This window comes from Vespa velutina, chromosome 2, assembly GCF_912470025.1.
Source record: "Vespa velutina chromosome 2, iVesVel2.1, whole genome shotgun sequence".
NCBI classification, from domain to species: Eukaryota; Metazoa; Arthropoda; class Insecta; order Hymenoptera; family Vespidae; genus Vespa; species Vespa velutina.
Window position 1 is genome coordinate 18,689,019 of NC_062189.1, and position 19,772 is coordinate 18,708,790.

Sequence of the window (19,772 nt, forward strand, 5' to 3'; positions counted from 1 at the left end):
CCCTATCATCACCGCTATAGCCGCCGCCTCTTTTTTTCTTTTTTTTTTTTTTTTTTTTTTAATTTTTTTTACTGATAAAATTTATAAAGTTTATAAAATCTCATAATTTTATTTCTCGTAAAAAAAAAAAAAATTAAATCGTTCTTTTCCCCTCTCCCTCTCCCTCTTTCTCTCTCTCTCTCTCTCTCTTCTTTTTGATATTTTATTCGCGTTTAAATTTTTCTCGAGAATTTTTTTTTCTTCTTCTTTTTTCCACAATGAGATAAATACGAGCGATCTAAAAAACATCGAGATACAATATGTGCGCGTTCGACGATCGTATTTGTTTTATATTCTTATTCTTATTCTTTTTTTTTATTTTTTTTTTTTTTTTTTCTTTCCCTTTGATTCATTGAATTTGTACTCACAAGCTGCCAAATCCTGGAGCTGTTGAAATTCCGCGGGCGAGAGTTTATCCCAGTGAAAGGCCATCCTTAGTAATCTTGTCCTCGATGTACCTTGGGACGAACGCCCGAACGGTGATCGCCTTTGAGATTCATCACCTAAGTGATAAAGAGATTTCATTTCTAAGGGGAATTTATTTGTGAACGGGGAAAGAAGAAATGAATGGAAAGAAAAGAAAAGAAAAGAAACGAAAAGAAAAGAAAAGAAAAGAAAGGAAAAGATCGCGCTGATATAATAGAAGCAGATCGATATCATCTCTTCGTAGGAAAAAAAGAAAGGAGATCTTTTGAAATAAGGTAAAGAAAGTAATAGTAGTAGTAGTAGTCTTTTAGTAGACCTAGTAAATGTAGTAGTAGACATAGTAATAGTAGTAGACGTACTAGTAGTAGTAGACATAGTAATAGTTGGAACCAAACGAACAGTTGAGTCAACGTGGGAGTCGACGAGTTAAGTAGAAAAAAAATTCCTTATCGTGGAAAGGCAAAAAAAAAGAAAGAAAAAAAAAAAATAAATAAATAAATAAATAAAAGCACAGCAATTGTTTCCAATAGTATCCCGGTCACGTTTAAATCGTTTTTACAGGTATTTCTTTCTGTTAGAAAGAAAATGATTAAATTTTCTTTCTGTCACAGGTTAAACCGATCGACTTTATTCTATCCTCGAAGAAACGTTGACGAAAAATATTCTCATAAATCCTACGATTATCTTTATTCTCGCATTGATTAAAAAAAAGAAAAAAAAAAAAAAAAAAAAAAAAAAAACCAAGAAACGCTCGCCGAAAGGGATCATATGGAAAAGAAAAAGAAAAAGAAGAAAAAAACATTCCCAAACAAATTCTTTTTGCATTTACGAACAAAAATCATAGATCGACAAAAGAGATAAAATTTGAAAAGCTTCAATCGTTAAATCGTTAAAAGAGGATAAACGTTTTGATTTAAATAATACGATGATTCTTGTTAAAATCAATGAAACTTTACTAATCAATTAAAAAAAAAAAAAGAAAAAAAAAATATATAAAATAAAATAATAATGAAACGAAACTTCGATCGTTACGCATCGAAATCGATATAAATCGATCGTAATTGCAAATAACGATTGGCCCAATTTTCGTACCATATGCTAGCCCTCTCTCCCTCTCTCTCTCTCTCTCTCTCTCTCTCTCTCTCTCTCTCTCTCTCTCCCCCACCCCTCTGTTGTAGTTATTCATTTTGTAATTTGTTTTTTTTTTCTTTCATTTTATTTTATTTTATTTTTCTTTCTTTCTCCTTTGTTTTTTCTTTTCTTTTTTTTTTTTTTTTCTTTTTTTTACGTGACATCATCATATAACATTGATATCTATTTCAGCAAGAGTTCGGAATCGAAATTGCAGAAGGATACACATCGATAAGATGGACTTGGATCGTGCACATCGATTTTATTTCACGCACGGACGACCGAAATTGAACGGCTTCGGGAAAAGGGATGAGAAGACCATAAACGAAGCTTGATTTTCTCTCTCTCTCTCTCTCTCTTTCTCTCTTTCTCTCTTTCTCTCTTTTTTACAAAAACGTATTCACATAGGAAGAATTACAAAAGTAAAGCGCGCGTCAGCGAAGATCGTTTTTCAAAAAATTCTTTTTAAATTCACGCGATCATCATCATCATCATCATCATAATAATAATAATAATAATCATCATCTACGAGAATGAAGGAGGGTAAGAAAAATAAAACTGTCAAGATAGCGCGCGCAACTTTCTCGTTAGTATAATAACACAACGCGAGTAACAACACGCTATGCACTTCAGAAAAGAAAAAAGATAAAGAAAAGAAGAAAAAAAAAACACAGAAGAAAAAGAAATGAGAAAAGAAGAAGAAAAAGAAAAATGTGCTGTTACCAATTTCTTATCTACCTTAGGATTCTAGATTCATCTATGACCTCGTTTCTTATTTCTTCCATCATAAGGTTAAGCTAACACGTTATTTGGTTGGTAATACATTTGTATGAATTTCTTTTCTTTTCCCTTTTTCTTCTTCTTTTTACTTTCTTTCCTTCTCTCTCTCTCTCTCTCTCTCTCTCTCTCTCTCTCTCTCTCTCTTTCTCATCGACGACAAAACCACATACATTCATTTTTACTCATCTAATGGCGTATACATGATAATAAAATTAATACAATGGATTTAATAAAGAGCATGGAAAATATATAAGATAAATATTAAATCGGGAACGTCGCAATTTAGTCAAAGCAAGATTGCATTAAGTTTACATGTTCAGTACCAAACAAGTTTGAAGCCATTCCCATTATCTATGAGAGTAATAATACCTCTAATATCCTACCGTCCACTACAATTCGTTCATAGGACGAGAGAATACTAAGTAGATTCTATTAGTAGAGAATATATTAACTGGTATAATTATTGTGTATATGTATATATATATATATTAGTGAACCATATCAAAGAGAGAGGTCTTGTAAATTTAAAGATTAAAAAAAGACAAATAAAAAGGAAACAGAAAAAAAAACGATCATAAATCGTATCGACATATTCTTTTTTTGAAATGACGAGAGTTCATATTGCTTAGAATCGATGCGATTATCTCGAAACGTATGCATCGATTTTACATTAAAGCGAAGTGACAGGCGGAATGAGAAACGAGAGTACTCTGGAATATTTTGTAAAATTTATTGAGCGCATCCATTTTGTCAAAGTTCACCGGCACGATTTCCGAACGAATGCGTTGCTACAGTACCGTATAGTACCATTCTGTTAGCTCGTTTTTCTTTAGAAAGATGAGAAAAAAGAATTGACAGTATACGATAAAAATATCTATTATGTGGGATCGATCAAAGAATAAAAGAATAAAAGAAAAGAAAAAGGAAAAAGTACAAGAAAAAACGAAAGAAAAAGAAAAAGTATAACAAGAGAATAATAACTAAGAGAATTACCAATGTAGAAAGAGAGAGAGGGAAAGACAGAGAGAGAGAGAGAGAGAGAGAGAGAGAAATATTGAAATGAAAGAGAAAAACAGTGTAGAAAAATAAAGGAAAGGAAAGAAAAAGAAAATGATTAAATTTTATATATTGAAAAATTTGACTAATATTCGAAAAAAAAAAAAAAGAAAAAGAAAAAAAAAATAAACAGTGAGCCTGTGATTTCTCTAAATAAATTCCATTAAATCAATAAATATTTCAAAAAATTTCAATGAACCAGAAATTTATTATATGTACCTATATCGGTTATGTGGAATCGTGTGTAAAATAATTGAATTTATTTATCGGACAATTTACTGATATTTCTACGAAAAAAGAGAAAAAGAAAAAACAGAGAGGGAGAGAGAAGAATAAATAACGAACTCGTGATAACGAAAGGAAGGAAGAGAGGAGAAGAGAAGAAGAAAAAAAAAAAAAAAGAAGAATCGAAATGGAAAAAGAAAAAAAGAAAAAGAGATAATAGAAAGAAGTAAAAAATCTTTGCAAATCAACGGAGATTAGAAATTTCCGAGCAATCAACTTCCAATTAGTCACACCGTAATGGAGGACTTAGCATTGTAGAAATTCTAATGCGCTTACAATCAGCAGAAACTGGCTAACGCATCGGCCACGTAATTTCTCAAATTCGTCGCTTAATCGCCGAACCGTTATCGTTTTAATCCTAATGGACGTCCACGCTGCGATATTCCAGATTTAGCGAATATACATATGTACACATGACGAGATGAGAGAGAGAGAGAGAGAGAGAGAGAGAGAGAGAGAGTGACGACGTGAGTTTCCCTCGGTTGTCGAATATTACATAATCCTATGATCAAGTTACGATAGGCGGAAAATTTGCAGTATTGCTGATAGAAATAACGTCGATTTTGGGACAAAAATCAAAAGCTCAAAAGATATCCCAACGAATTTGCACTCTCTTTTTTGCCTTTCAAATATTTGTTCATTAGATGCATTCGTGAACGAATCGAAAATAATTTCTGAATAAATTTAGAAAAGAAAACAACAAAACAAAAAAGTCAATTCGCCGTATTTTCTAAAGACTTTTTAAGTTGATTCTTCTTCTTCTTTTTTTTTTTTTCAACTCGCAAAACTAAATTAGAACTCGATTGAGGAAAAAGAAAGAAAACAAATCTCAGACCTAAAAAGATGTTGGGAAAGGATTGATTTTTTTTTTCTTTTTTCTTTTTTCTTTTTTTTTTAAATCGTCTAAAAACTTTTGGCCCACGCTATATTTATCGAATTTTTTCCAAGGATTCCTAACCCTAACAAATAATCAAACTTTTCATCAACATCATTATTTCGACGTTAATTTCTTTCTTTGCATTAATCAATGTAAGAGTCTCTTTAATATAAACATATATATATATATATGTATATGTGTTTTTAAATGGAATATGAAATCGTCTAAAGAGCTTTATACAATATATACGGGACTCATTTGAGTGAATTTAATCAACGCGCATAAGCAGATGTATGTATGTACATTATTAACGAATAAGTAATCTCTCAATGTGATCGCAATGCGCGTGCTTCATAAATGCGGTCCTTTAATTAAATTCGAAATAGTCTCGAATCTCTCTCCTTTCTCAGACTCCCTTTGTTTTTTTTCTTTTCTTTTTTTTTTTTTTTTTTTTTTTTTGTTTTTTTTACTCTAAGAATGAAAACTATTAAGCGCAAATCTTCTAACCGCTAAATTCACAAAATTATTAATAATAATGACATTATATATCGAACAATAAATAAAAGAGAGAGAAAGAGAGAGAGAGAGAGAGAGAGAGAAAGAGAGAAAGAGAAAGTAACTATACGCTTGAAATTTTTCATATTTCACGAGACTTCATTAACTCTGCTACAAGCAACTTTCCAAATGTGTAACAAACGTGTTTACAAAGTATCCAAACTAATTCGAGCGAAAAATATGCGTGCGAAAATTTATTAAAACGTTTCATTATTTTTTCTTTCCCCTTCTCTCTCTCTCTCTCTCTCTCTCTCCTTTTTATACATATCCTTTTTATACACATATATATATAAATATACACCTACATATACGTAAATATATATCATACATATAATATACGTAATTCTATAATATTATATTATATAAAAGAAAAATAATGTAGCGTGTACGCGTATAACATTATAATAAATATACATACATATATATATATATATATATATATATATATATATATATAAAATTAAAAATTTTTCTTTCTCTCTCTGTCTCTTTCTTCACATATATATTTGTATCTATGTAGATGCTAAACTTTTGTAATCCATAGGGACGTCGTTAAGCGCAACGAGTTTCACATTACCACGAAGGTTTCTCGTTTACAAGGCGGTCTGCAAAACCGCCGACGGAAGGTAGTTAGGCGAATTTATTATCAACGCGACGTACGACCAAAATGAAATATACAGCATCATCAGTTATACCCGCAGCCTCATAGATCACACTTCGTAAACGACGACGAAGATACACGTGAAAACGAGATTTCACTTCCGCGAAATATCGATAGAACCCGCATCCCACCAGCTATTTATTCGGACGGCCTACTTTCTAATTTTTATCTTTCTTTAAATAAAAAGATTAAAAAAAAAAGAAAAGAAAATTAATATACAAATTTATTTTCGATGAATTGTATCGAATTTTTCTTCTTCTTCTTCTTATTTTTTGTCTTTTTCTTTTTTTTTTTTTTTTGTTCAATTCGAAGCAAATTTTCGTTTATTAATTTTTTAAGGTAATTAACAGTGTTGCTTAATATTTTGTTTTCTATTATCTTTTTTATTTTTTACTTTTTTTATTTAAAAGATTAAACGTATCAAAAGAGATTGTTTAAAAGATACATACAATTTATCTTCGAGGTACGAATTAAATTCACATGCGTGAAAGATGGTCGAAATAATTCTCTGTTAATTATTTTCTAAAGAAATTACGAATATCTTTTTCATATATAAAAAAGAAAATGAAAAAGGAAAGAAAAAAGAAGAAGAAGAAGAAATTTAGAATACTCGAAATAATAAAAGAACAATTCCGACAATAGATATTTTCTCTCTTTCATATTATACTGAAATAGGAGTTAAATTCGCGTTCGCGGAGGATGAAATAATTTTTGTTAATTAATTTCTGTGGAAATTAACAACGGTAATAAGTTTTCCTTTCTCTTTTACTTAAACAGAAAATTGAGAAAATAATGAAAGAAAAAAGACAGATTTTCTCCCTTTCATCTTTCATTTTATCCTCGAATGGGAGATTAATTTCACATTTTGATAATCGAACGAAACAATTTGTGTTAATGAATTTCTTTATAAAAAGAAAAAAGAAAAAAAAAATCATTGAATATTTACTTTATAAAAAATTCGAAATACATACTCGAAATAATAATAATAATAATAATAATAATAATAAAAATAAAAGTAATAACAACGACAATAACAACAACAACAATAACAAAACATAATTTAAACGACAGAGATTTTCTCCTTTTCACGTAACATTTTATCTCGAGTTAAATTCAGATTTATAGAAGATATGAAAGCGCAGGATCACCGCACGTAAATTACGTCAATGTGAAGTAGCCGAGTCGTTTCAACGAAAGAAAAACAAAGTCGACCGAGTAAAATTCTATCGTCCAATCATGATTTCGACAGTATTCAGTGATACATAAATCTGTTCTTTCAGGGAAATAAGGAAACGTTGGAATGACGATGACGATGATCTTGCTCGTATAAAATCATACAAGTTATACATATGTAGATACATAAGATAAATGAATAAATAAATAAATATACATATATACGTACGTATGTGTGTATGTATATATGTATTTATGTATGTAAATAGGTATAAGTTAATATAGATTTACGAGCTGCGAATATATTGCGAAAAGTTCTCTTTTATCGATCGCTACTCGTTCCAAGGATGGGCTATGGAAGCGAATACGCGCGTCGGCCTATCGTCGTTTATACGAGAATAGAACACAGAAATTGATCTGCCTCCTTCGGTGGAGTCGCCAACTGGAAATGGCCGATTAGCTTGATAAAGCTACGTTTATAGGAAAGAACGATGGAAACGAGAGGATGAGAAGAAGCGAAAGACCAAGCGAGAGAGAAAGAAAGAGAAAGATAGATAGAGAGAGACAGTGAGAGAGAGAGAGAGAGAGAGAGAGAGAGAGAGAGAGAGAGAGAGAGAGAGAGAGGAGAAAAAAGGAACATTTTAATAAAGAAAAAATTTTTTTCCAACAATAAGAGGAGAGCGCAAAGTGTAATAAAAAAAAAAAGAAAAAAAGAAAAAAAGTGAATCGTAAATGAAAAGTAGAGAAGCTTTTTAAGAGAAAAAAGAAAAAAGAAAAAAGAAAAAGAAAAAGAGATAATAAATTCATACCACTCATTTATACACATATTTTATATATACATATGCTTTTTTTTTTTTTTTTTTTTTTGATGTACAAAAAGATCCTTGACTTAATCATCGACCTATACTACTTGGAAGCTTTTGAAAAAAAGAAAAAGAAAGAAAGAAAGGAAGAAGAAAGAGTCAACGAGTTAAAAATAAATTCATAATATTCCTATCTGTTTGTTTTTCTTTTATCTTCCTTTTTTTTCATTTATATATATATATATATATATATATATATCTTTCTCTCTCTCTCTCTCTCCCTCTCTCTCTCTCTCTCTCTCTCCCTCTCTCTTTGTGAACGAAAAGGATATGTGACTTAATCATTGACTCGTACTACTACTCTGTCGTTTGTGCGTTATACTATCTCTTAATCTCACTGTCGTCATAGATTTCGAGTATTTACGAGAACTACAGCAAGGGGCTTTTGTTAAACGTACAATGCAACCATGTCGTCTTCCTTGTGGTTATTAAAGGTCGTTAATTAACTACAATTAGCTCGATTAACTGTAATACAACGGTTGGTATATGCCGAGATAGAGATAGAGATAGATAGATAGAGAGGGAGAGAGAGAAAGAGGGAGGGAGAGAGAGAGGGAAAGAGAGAGAGAGAGAGAGAGAGAGAGAGAGAGACGTTGGTTAGCAGACATGAACGTCACGTAATACGTACACCAAGCCTGAGACATTATAATGCACTACTAGTAAGGGAGATGATTATAATTAATCACGCTTCATTACGAGAAAAGTGAAATGGAATACAATGAGGGAGGTATTAAAAAGAGAGAGAGAGAGAGAGAGAGAGAGAGAGAAAAGAAAAAAAAAAGAAGAAAAAAAAGAGAAAGAAAAAAAAAAGAAGAAAAAGAAAAGAAAAGAGAGAAGAAAAAATAAAAAGAAAATCCTTCCTTTTCGTTCTCCAACAAAGACGTAAAATAAATTTTAACGAAAAACGAACATTAACCCAAGATACGCTTGTGCATTCATACATGCATGCATGCATGCATGCATTTAAGTACTTTGACAATTCAACCATCGATTTCGAGAGAAACTTTTTGTCGATCCCGAAAAACGGTTTATCATCATAAACCTTTATACAATTCATCGTTTTTGTAGTTGGGTAAGTTCCTAAATGATGATAAGTTACGTTCTTACTCTTACTCTTACTCTCTCTCTCTCTCTCTCTCTCTCTCTCTTATTCTCTTATTCTCTCTTGCTCGCTCTATTAAGTAAATAACGATTTCAATGATCGTAATTAGTTGGATTGGTATAAAGTTCTCGAGCGAGCTCGTTGAGTAGTTTGAACAAAAAACAGAGAAGGAAATGAAGGAACGAAGAGTAATGAATCTCTCAATGAGATATAATCCAATATAAAAAAAAAAAAAAGTGATATTTCGATGATGACGTTACAGGAAAAACAACTCTAAATAATAGCGTAACAGTTTGGAATTGTTTTCGTTGCTTCGTTCTTTATAAGAAACCAATAAGAGATAAGAAAACTATTAATCCTTGACCATTTATTTCATAATCTTTTTTCCTTCTGTTACGTTACGATACGGGAAGAAGGATTTTCGAAGAGTCATCGAGAATCACGACGTCGGTCAAATTGAAAAAAGTAAAAAAAAAAAAAAAAAAAAAAAAAAATAAATAAAAAATAAAAAAGAAAATAAAAAAGATCATGAATTAAAAATAGTACGATGTTATATACGAGATTATAGATCGGTGTGTTACGTAAATCTTAAAAAAAAGAAAAAAAAGAAAAGAAAAAAAAAAGAAGAAAAAAGAAAAAAGAAACGAACTATAATGCAAATTCGATTCGAGATTAAAATCTACCTAGCCTCCTCTCACCACTCCTCCTCCTACTCCTCCTCCTGTTGCCATAATCCTCTTCTTCCCTCTCTCCCACATATCGAATGTAAATTCATATTTGATTATATCCACTAAAAATACGAGGAAGAGGAAGATCAAGGAAGAGAATTAAAAAAAAAGGTGGGGGAGAAAAAAGAAAAGAAAAGAAAAGAAAAGAAAAGAAAAGACAGATAGATAGACAGAGAGAGAGAGAGAGAGAGAGAGAAAATTTGACCTTGATGATCGATCTAATACATATCGACGATAAATTGGTAATCGCGTCTATAAAACCATCGGAATAGATATGGTATATATTTCTGATCGGCATTGTCTCATTGATGGGTAAGCTCGATTACGTATCGCGCAAACGTGACGTGCAAATTAATTTCAATTCGATCGCTAGCATATTATCCGGAATTGGAAATAGAATTCGAAATCGATAGATCGATCGATCGATCGATCGATAACACACAGAGAGAACCAAAGTTATGAACCATAATCGGAAATTTGCGCGTTATCTATCCTCGTCTCTTGGGTATTACGGTATCCGTTGATGCAAATACATACAGACAGACACAGAAAGAGAGAAAGAGAGAGAGAGACAGAGGGACATATGTGCGATATACGGGCTTATATTACGGATGGTTCGGAAAATAAGCGGATATTGAAAAATTCGAACGATTTGTCGTGAGTAGAAGAGTGTGGATGAGAGTTCGTTGAAGGATATATGAAATTGAAGTAGATATCGTAAATGCCATGTGTGTTCGTTCTGCTCCTTAAATATGTATATATATATATATATATATATATATATATATATATATGTATGTGTATTTATGTATAGGGTGTCCACTTAAACAAACTTATTTTGATCTAAATCAAAATTCGAAGTATTTCTTTCGTATCTTTTTTCCTAGAACACACAATACATTCGAAGTAATACATAGATCATTTTCCTTTATTTTCTTCTTTTTCTTTTTTTTTTTTTTCTTCCTTGTTCCGTTTAATCTCCCTCGGTCGATCGATTCTCTTCAAATGAATCCAATCAATTGGTTATTTTTATTATAAAATCTTTGTTGAGAGCACTCTCTCTCTCTCTCTCTCTCTCTCTCTCTTTTTCTCTCTCGCTCGTTCTATATATATATATATATATATCAACTCGTGAAATCGGTTACTTCTTAACTCGTTAAGAAGTTTTATTAGAGGAAAATATTAGGCATAACCTGAAACCGGATGGTGCCTAGTTACGTTGTAGGACATTAATCTTCTTTCGGATTATACGTGATCTCGATTAAGGTTACCAACCAGCAGCAGCCAGTCGTCGAGGGTTTGCCTAGTTCCAACGTTAAATCTCCTAACCCAGGTTAAAGTTTTCCCCTTTGGTATGATCCATCCTGTTAAAACTAATTATACCTTCTAGACATTTTCTGTTAATCGTTAACGAAGAGTCATTCAAGACAGACAGAGACAGAGAGAGACAAAGAGAAAGAGAGAGAGAGAGAGAGAGAGAGAGAGAGACAGAGAGAGAGAGATAAAGAGAGAGATAGAGAGAGAAAGAGAGAGAGGGAGAGAGTATTCCACACGGATTCCACGTTTAATATTCCCGAAGCGAAGATAATCGTTCGCACCGACGCAACGATGCACCGTAATAACGATAACGAGAATAACTACGGCGAAGTAATAGCATCAGTCCGACGTTTTAAAGTGAATTTATTGCAGGATTCATAAAAATAATAAGGTTTTCCACGTGCGATTCTTTCCGAGAAATATCCTCCCGCTGGTGCAAAATTTTTCTCCAATTCAACGAAATTCACGTTGATATTTCTCTCTTACTCTCTCGCTCGTTCGCTCGTTCTCTTTATACAAATATATATATATATATATATATATATATATATATACCTGTTTCTACGATTAAAAAGAAAAAAAAGAAAAAAAAAGAGAGAGAGAAATAGTGAAAAAAAAGTTTCCTCCCACAAAAGCAAACGAAACGAAATAATCGACCGGATACTATCGAAATTCGAATAATAATCGTTCGAATTGAAAATAATTTTTTATATAAATATTTTTTTGCCTTCACCCTCTCCATCCTCCTCTCTTTCACTCATATTCCCCTTTTCGTTATTCGATTATCGATATTATCGTACGTAATCGAATCCGAATTGGGGATGATCGATGACATAAACGATGCGGTTCGTTATTGCGGTTTTCGTTTAAATAATAGCATTATAGGTTGTATGTAATACGTACGAGAGAATGGCTTGCTTCGTTATCTCTCACCCTTTCCCCTCTTCCCCCTTCCCCGAGGGCCTCATCCTCCCTTTCCTTCTATCTCCATCTACCCAAACTCTCCTCCCCCCGACACGCTTCATAATGAACTACGCAGGAGAACTAACTGGGGATGCGAATAAAACAAAGCCGTATTGTCATCGATTGGTTCGTCGAGCGTACGAGCTAATCCATGACGACAAAATGGACATCGCACCTTTCTCTATAAATAAAATCGTTTAATGCCGAATATACTAATTTCTTACGAACAAATTGTTTTTTTTTTCTATTAATATTATTATTATTATTATTATTATTATTATTATTATTATTATTATTATTATAAGTATTATTATTATTATTATATAATTCATGTATGTGTTTATATATATATAAAAATATATAAGCATATATAATTTATTTATTTATTACTTATATTTACGATTTATGTATATATTACACGTGTGCAACATTAATTTATATTTTTTTTTTCTCGAGAACTAATAAATAAAATCTCCTTTGATAATTGTCGAATAAGTTCCTTGAATAGAATCAAGACAAAGGAAAAAAGAAAAGAAAAAATAAAAAGAAAGGAGAAAGTATTATTTATGAAAGACTCATAAAATAAAAAAAGAAAAAGAAAGTAAATAAAAATAAATTAAAAAAAGAAAAGAAGAACTTAGCAGAATGAAGAAATGCAAGGAAGAGAAATAGGAAAAAGAGAGAGAGAGAGAGAGAGAGAGAGAGAGAAAATAAAAGATTCTACGAGTTGCAGCTCTTACATCATCTCCATTTAAATGTGAAAGCTGAAATGAAACGTCGGAAGTATACACGTTTGCGTTATCTTCCAAGAGAGAAATTAAAGTTTTCCTCGATCAGGAAACTCTATTACAAGTCGTTTGGTTAGATATCCCTCTTTTTCTTCGATCGACCTAGCATACTGTCCGTTCTCGTGACGGTATTCCCAATTGAACGGGTAGTTTTTGAAAAGAAAAAAATCATCCCTAGTAAATTCGAAGGGATCATTCTCAGAGAAAATCTGATTGACGAAACGAACGAAAAGTTGAATTTTCAAATGAGACTGTGCGTTAAAGGAAGACGAAAAAAAAAGAGAGAGAAATAACAAGAAAGAAAAAATGAAAAAGGAAAAAAAGAAAACGAGAAAATAAATAATTTATCGTATCATTCGGTGTTATCCGATAATACTAACTTTACTCTCTGCCTTTCTCTCTCTCTCTCTCTCTCTCTCTCTCTCTCTCTCTCTCTCTCTCTCTCTCTTTCTCTCTTTGTGCGTGCGTGGGAAGGTGTGTGTGCGTGGGTGTAAAGAGAAAAAGATAGAGATAAATAGATGGAAAAAGGTGTGGAGAAAGAAGAAATAAAAAGAGAGAGAGAGAGGAAGAGAGAGAGAGAGAAAGTGTGTGAGAAAGTACGGGATGAGCATTTAATTAAAAACGGAGGGTTGGGCCAACGGGGTGAATATATAACGACTAGCAGAATTTATTCGTCCCCATGAATGAGAAAAATACAGAGAGAGAGAGAAAGAGGGAGAGAGAGAGAGAGAGAGAGAGAACTCTGGGCGAGTTAGGTGATAGAAAAAAAATCGCTAGTATGTACGCCTTGGGCATTCAAAACGTCGATCTTGTAAAAACGCATAATTATTAGCTGACTGTATTCTCGACATAAAGGTGTTAAAACAAACATAAAGAATTACTCCTTTTTTCACTTTTTTCTCTTCTCTTTATTTCTTTTTCTTTTTTTTTTCTTTTTTTTTTTTTTTTTTTTTAAAGCTATTTAATTTTTGATTATCTTTTGAAGAAAGAACAATTGAAAAAGTATAATTATATTACGAACGTCGTAAATCATTGTGTGTGTGTGTGTGTGTGTGTGTGTGTGTGTGTGTGTACTAAAAGACTTTACCATTCTTTTCAAATGGACAAACGATTCCCCCCTCCCCCCTTCTTCTCAATATTGAACAAATTTCATCTTAGACATTTTTCTATACGACAAAGCAAACTTCTCGAATTCCTCCTGAAGTTATTCCTTTTCGAGTTTCGACGAAAGAAGAAGAATTAGAGAGTGAGTAAGAAAGAGAGAGACTGAGAGAGAGAGAGAGAGAGAGAGAGAGAGAGAGAGAAAGACTTAAAATAAGTTCAAATGCAATTTCTCACAGTTCTGTTTCCCTGAAAACGAAAAGTGGAAATCTTAGAAAGCGATGTAAGAAAATGTAAACGTGTACGGTTACGAGCGAAGTAGTTTATTGTCGTACATTTTATTCTACCTCTTTTGAAACTATGTCAAATAGAATAGAAAATATGATCATATAAATAATAGCTGTAATATTTTCTCCAAAAGGGAGAAACTTTGTCGTAGTTAGGGAGTGACGATATTTTTTTCTCTTTCCTTTTTACTTTTTTTTTTTTTTTCTTTTTTTGAAAACCGAGAAAGAAATAGAAAGAAGAAGAAGAGGAAGAAGAAGAGGAAGAAAGGGAAATGAAGAATAGAAAAGAAAGGAAAAAAAAAAAAGAAGAAAGAAAGAAAAAGAAAAAAAGAAGAAACGAGGAACGTAGTTACGAGCGAGGAAGTTTTTTATAAGGCTGCTTAAAAATCTGCTGATTCGATTAAAATCAAAATCTCCAAGATCAAAACGTACGTCCGAGGGAGTATTACGAGCGAATGAAAATGTTTTAACCCTCGAAAAACTTTGAAATACTTTACATTTTAAGAGCACTCGTGAACGTGAAATTGTGGAGATCAAAGGTTACTTGCTCGCTAAAATATCAAACGTCAAAAGGTCCGATTTAAACTGAGATTTCGTTAGATCGAATGTATTTCGGTTGTCATTTACCGCTGTCACAAGAGTGGGAATGAAGGAAAGAAAAGAAAGGAAAAGAAAAAAAAAGAAAAAAAGAAAAAAGAAATAAAATAAAAAATAAAGAGGAAAGAATAGAGATAGAAATAGAAATAGAGAGAGAGAGAGAGACAGAGAGAGAGAGAGAGAGAGAGAGAGAGAAAGAGAGAAAGTTAAAGTAGGTGTCAGAATAGAGATCAATATATGTATACTATCTAACCAATTCGAGAATAAAATTGGTGTTGTACGATAAAATGGAGAATCTAATGTTACCATGTAGTGCTACGAATGCATTCTCGTATATGTGCAGTGAAAAGAGAGAGAGAGAGAGAGAGAGAGAGAGAGAGAGAAAGAGATAGTGAACATCGACGTTTTTGCATTTCCGATAGGCACGCGACCATGAAAAAAAAAGAAAAAAGAAAAAAAAGTAAAAAAAGGAAGAAATAAAGAAAAAAAGAGAAAAAGAAAAATCCAGAAAAAAGACATGAAAAAGAGAACGAGGAATAGGTTTGGAATATCAAGTAAAACTCGAACGGCTACGGATGGAGTGTGTGACGACGAAGGCGTATTGGAATAATTCAAATGTCGAATAAAATATCGAGTGACAGACAAGTTCGTCGGAACGAGCGACGAATATTGTTGGCCCGCGACATTTCTCTTCTTTTTATTTTTATCATTTTTTTCAAGAGAGACGTATGACCATTATAAATTATAACGAGTATCGTTTGTCCAAATCATCACATAATTTCGTGAAAAAAGGAAAAAAAAAATAAAGTATAATGAAAATAATAATAATAATAATAATTATTATTATTATTATTATTATTATTATTATTATTATTATTATTATAAAAGAATAGTTAAAAATATGTCAACGAATTCGTATCGCGTACATTCTTGTTTATAACACTTTTGTTTTACGAGATATATATATACATATATGTTATAATCATAAATTATAACAAGTGTAAATCCATCGAGATCGTATAATAATTTCATAGAAAAAAAAAAAAAAAAAAAAAAAAAAAAAAAGAAAAAAAAAGAAGAAGAAAGGAGAAGAAAATTTATATATATACAAAAAGAATAAATCAAAGAATGAATGAATGAATGAATGAATGAATGAATGAATGAATGAATAAATGAATAAATAAATAAATAAATAAATATGTATGAAGAAGAAAAATTTTGCATAAGTTAGAAATAATATATCGATAAGTTTCTAATGTGTATTTTCTTGAAGGAAGTGGAAGTAGTAGTAAGAAGACGAGTTTATTCAGACGAGAGAGTAGAACAAGAATAAGTAGTGAGGCCGTAATACACAAAAGGCTTTTATTATATCACAGACGACGACGACAATGACGACGACGACGACGATGACAACGATGAAGACGACGACGATGTTAGAGAGCGCTTTCACGAGTTGAATTCTAATCGGTTTATCACCATGAAATACGATCAAAATTACAACGTATTTATTTCACGTTGAAAGGTTAAACGAATTCTTACGAGAGACATAAAAATACGCGTCTATAATTGTCTACCACCAAAATCGAATTTTTATACATAAGTTTTAAGGATATCCTTTTAGCAATTCCTCTCTTTCCTTTCCTTTTCTTTTTTTTTTTTTTCTTTCTTTCTTTTCAATTTTCAAACCAATTACTACTATCGTTACTACTTTTTACGTTCTATCTTTTTAACAACTTTACCAATGTAAATATCTCCCCGCTACCTCAAAAAAAAAAAAAAAAAAAAAGAAAAAGGAAGAAAGAAAGAAAGAAAGAAAGAAAGAAAGAAAGAAAGAAAGAAAAAATATTTACGATTGATCGATGCGATAAATGAAATTTTATTACGTACCACCGTATAAATCTTCTTCTTCTATTCATTTTTTTTTATTTTTATTTTTCTTTTCATTTCATTCATTTTTTTTTATTTTTATTTTCTTTCTAACTTAGTGAAAAAAAAAAAAGAAAAAAAAAAGAAGAAAAAAATGAAAAGAAAAAGGAAGAAAAATTAATTTCCCTCCTCTCAAAAAAAAAAAAAAAAAAAAAAAAAATACTTCGAACTGAACGATAATTACGATAACAAATATACATACTAATTTTTCATTTATCGAATATTGCGTGATATAAAATAATAATTATTGATTTATATCGATTCGCAATGTCAAATAATGTCTCTCCTGTTTATCAGCTAAAATCAGGAACGCAGCGTTAATTTCGTGTTACGGCTTACTGATTATGTTAACTGCCACCATGTTACATGTTTGGAACCATCTCGAAAGCACTAACGTAGATTTCTCTCTCTCTCTCTCTCTCTCTCTTTCTCTAACCTTCTATGTTTACTGGCTTCTACAGAAGGCAGGACTCCAATTATCTCGGTCCAATTAGGAGTTCGACGAATAGCACGAGAATCTCGTACGGATGGAACGTTTCTACGTCGTCTCTCTTCCTCTCTCTCTCTCTCTCCCACACTCACACACACGCGCGCACACACACACACACACATACGCACACATACAAACACAGTTTATATATATCTCTCTCTATCTCTCTCTCTCTACGTTTGTCTACTACCTCAATTCCTATCAACCTCTACTTGCATAGATCGGTACGCTTTTGAAGTCGTTCGCATCGAAATATAGGAGTAACGGTACTTGGTACATAAGGTAAATTACTGATACAGAGACAATTCGTGCATCGATGCTTCGATTATACATACCTCGATTATAGATGCCTTTATGGATGATATACATACATAAATACATACGTACATACATACATACGTATGTTTCACGAGTCACGAATTAACGATTAGTTCAATTCCTCTGCATAATTAAAAATCGTAACTGAATATAAAGAAAATACTTGGTGTATCTTAAAAAAAAAGAAAAAAAAGAAAAAAAAAAGAAAAGAGAGAGAGAGGGAAAGAAAGAAAAAAAAAACGAACAAAAAGAAATTACAATCGGACCATTGTTTATTTAAAAGATATGATAAATCGAACTCCCATGTCGTATCTCGAATTATTCTCATAATAGAACGAACAGAAATGATGTATGATAGTTGACAATACTTGATACTTATATAATATATATATATATATATATATATATATATATATATATATATAAATTATTGATATCGAGACAGTATGCAAATCGATGTCTCTATTATACATGCTTGAATGATATACGTATGCACATATGTTCTTTGTGTCACGAATTAACGATTACTTCATCATTCGCGTCTAATTAAAACATCGCTAGTGAAGATATAAAAAAAAAAAAAAAAGAAAAACAGAAAGAAAGAAAGAAAGAAAGAAAGAAGAAAAAGAAAAAAATACAATGGACAATTATTTTATTTAAAAGATACGATAAATCGAACTCCAACGAAAAGAATTCTTATAACAGAACAGGTGTATTGAAGTTGACAAAACCAATTTTTAAAAAGTTACGAATAGTTAGAAATTCCTATCAAGAAACTCAAAGTTTTCTCTGAGAGAAATGGATTTATCGGAACATTCCTCCTCCTCCTCCTCCTCCTCCTCCTCCTCCTCCTCCTCCTCCTCCTTCTCCTTCTCCTCCTACTCTTTCTCTTTATCTTCCTCTTTCTCCATCTCGATATCCGATTGGGAAGAAGTTCGCAATTTTTCCATCGTTTATGATTCGTAAGATCAATAGACTTTCTTTTTCCCTAATTGTAAGTTTAATATGATAATGCATAATTTCAAATCATATCGATTAGATCGTTTCTTTTAAATACATAAGTTCTATCTCGAAAAATAAATTGGACGCGAAACTAATTTATTTCGTTCTATATATATATATATATATATATATATATATATATATATATATCTGTGTATGTGTGAGTGTGTGTGTTGTATATCTCTAAGCGGAAAAAATCAAACCGAGCTGAAAATCGAATCGGAAGTTAATTCGCGCCCTGACAAAGAGCACTGCCTTGCATAAGAGAAGTTATTTACAAAGCGAGGATATTCAGTCATCTAGAAGCATTTGACCCTAATCGAAAATGTATCTTCTTTTTTTTTTTTTTCTTTTTCCTTTTTCTTTTTCCATTATGTTTGCATCAGCTAGAAAAAAGAAAGAAAAAGAGAAAAAAAAAAAAAAGAGAGAAGAAAAGGAACTATATCAAAGTTCGATTTTGTCTATAAATATATATAGTTATAAAAATGTAAGAGAGGAGTTAATTAAAGAATAATCTGATGTTGGTCGATCTAATGGAGAATGTGTTTTCTTCTTTTTTTTTTTTTGCATGCTTGCATCAGGCGCGCGCACACACACACACACATATATATATATATATATAAAAAGAGGCAAAAAACAAAGAGTGGATATTTCGATCGTATCCATAAATAATTTATATAAGAGGTGGACAATATAAATATAATGAACGAACAACATTATTTAACGTCATAATAAATAATATTTAACGAAATTAGAAAATTTCTCTCTCTCTCTCTCTTTCTCTTTCTCTCTCTCTCTCTCTCTCTCTCTCTCTATCTATCTATCTATCTCTTTTCCAAAAGAAAAATAAAGAAAGTAACGTGTGTTAAATCAAACGATGAGAGTGAGAACATCGAAATCATTGTTAACACGATCCAACGGATTTATGTTCCGTTCTAACATTTATACATTTTTGATGATACGTAGAGAGTACATGTTGAGCCTACGCAAAATTATACAGACCGCATAAATTTCAGCCAGATTAAATTGCAAGGCGTATGCGAAGGTAAATCTTTTAGTGTTGCGCTAGCTTTGGAAACGATGATCTTTAACTGTATCGTGTAACATAGGTAACTACGTGTATATATGTACATATATATATATATATATATATATATATATATATATATATACTTCCTAGAGCATACATAGATAACCTTAAATACATACGCTTACGTATGTATCCGTATACACATGTGTGAAATTTATAGCTTTGTGGAAAGCTGGTTTGTGCATCCTTGATGAAACTAATACGGGTTGGATCAAAA

The 19,772-nt window shown here is 31.5% G+C and overlaps 1 protein-coding gene across 3 annotated transcripts in view; it reads right to left on the reverse strand.

Moving 5' to 3' along the window:
* LOC124946651 (diacylglycerol kinase 1) overlaps nucleotides 1-19,772 on the reverse strand; it is an 86,958-nt gene that overhangs the window by 46,323 nt on the left and 20,863 nt on the right. For all 3 annotated transcript variants that reach the window (XM_047487650.1, XM_047487648.1, XM_047487649.1), the window contains exon 2: nucleotides 408-542. In XM_047487650.1, coding sequence (XP_047343606.1) covers nucleotides 408-471 — 64 coding nt within the window. In that variant the 5' untranslated portion in view covers nucleotides 472-542. The remainder of the gene's footprint in view (nucleotides 1-407; nucleotides 543-19,772) is intronic.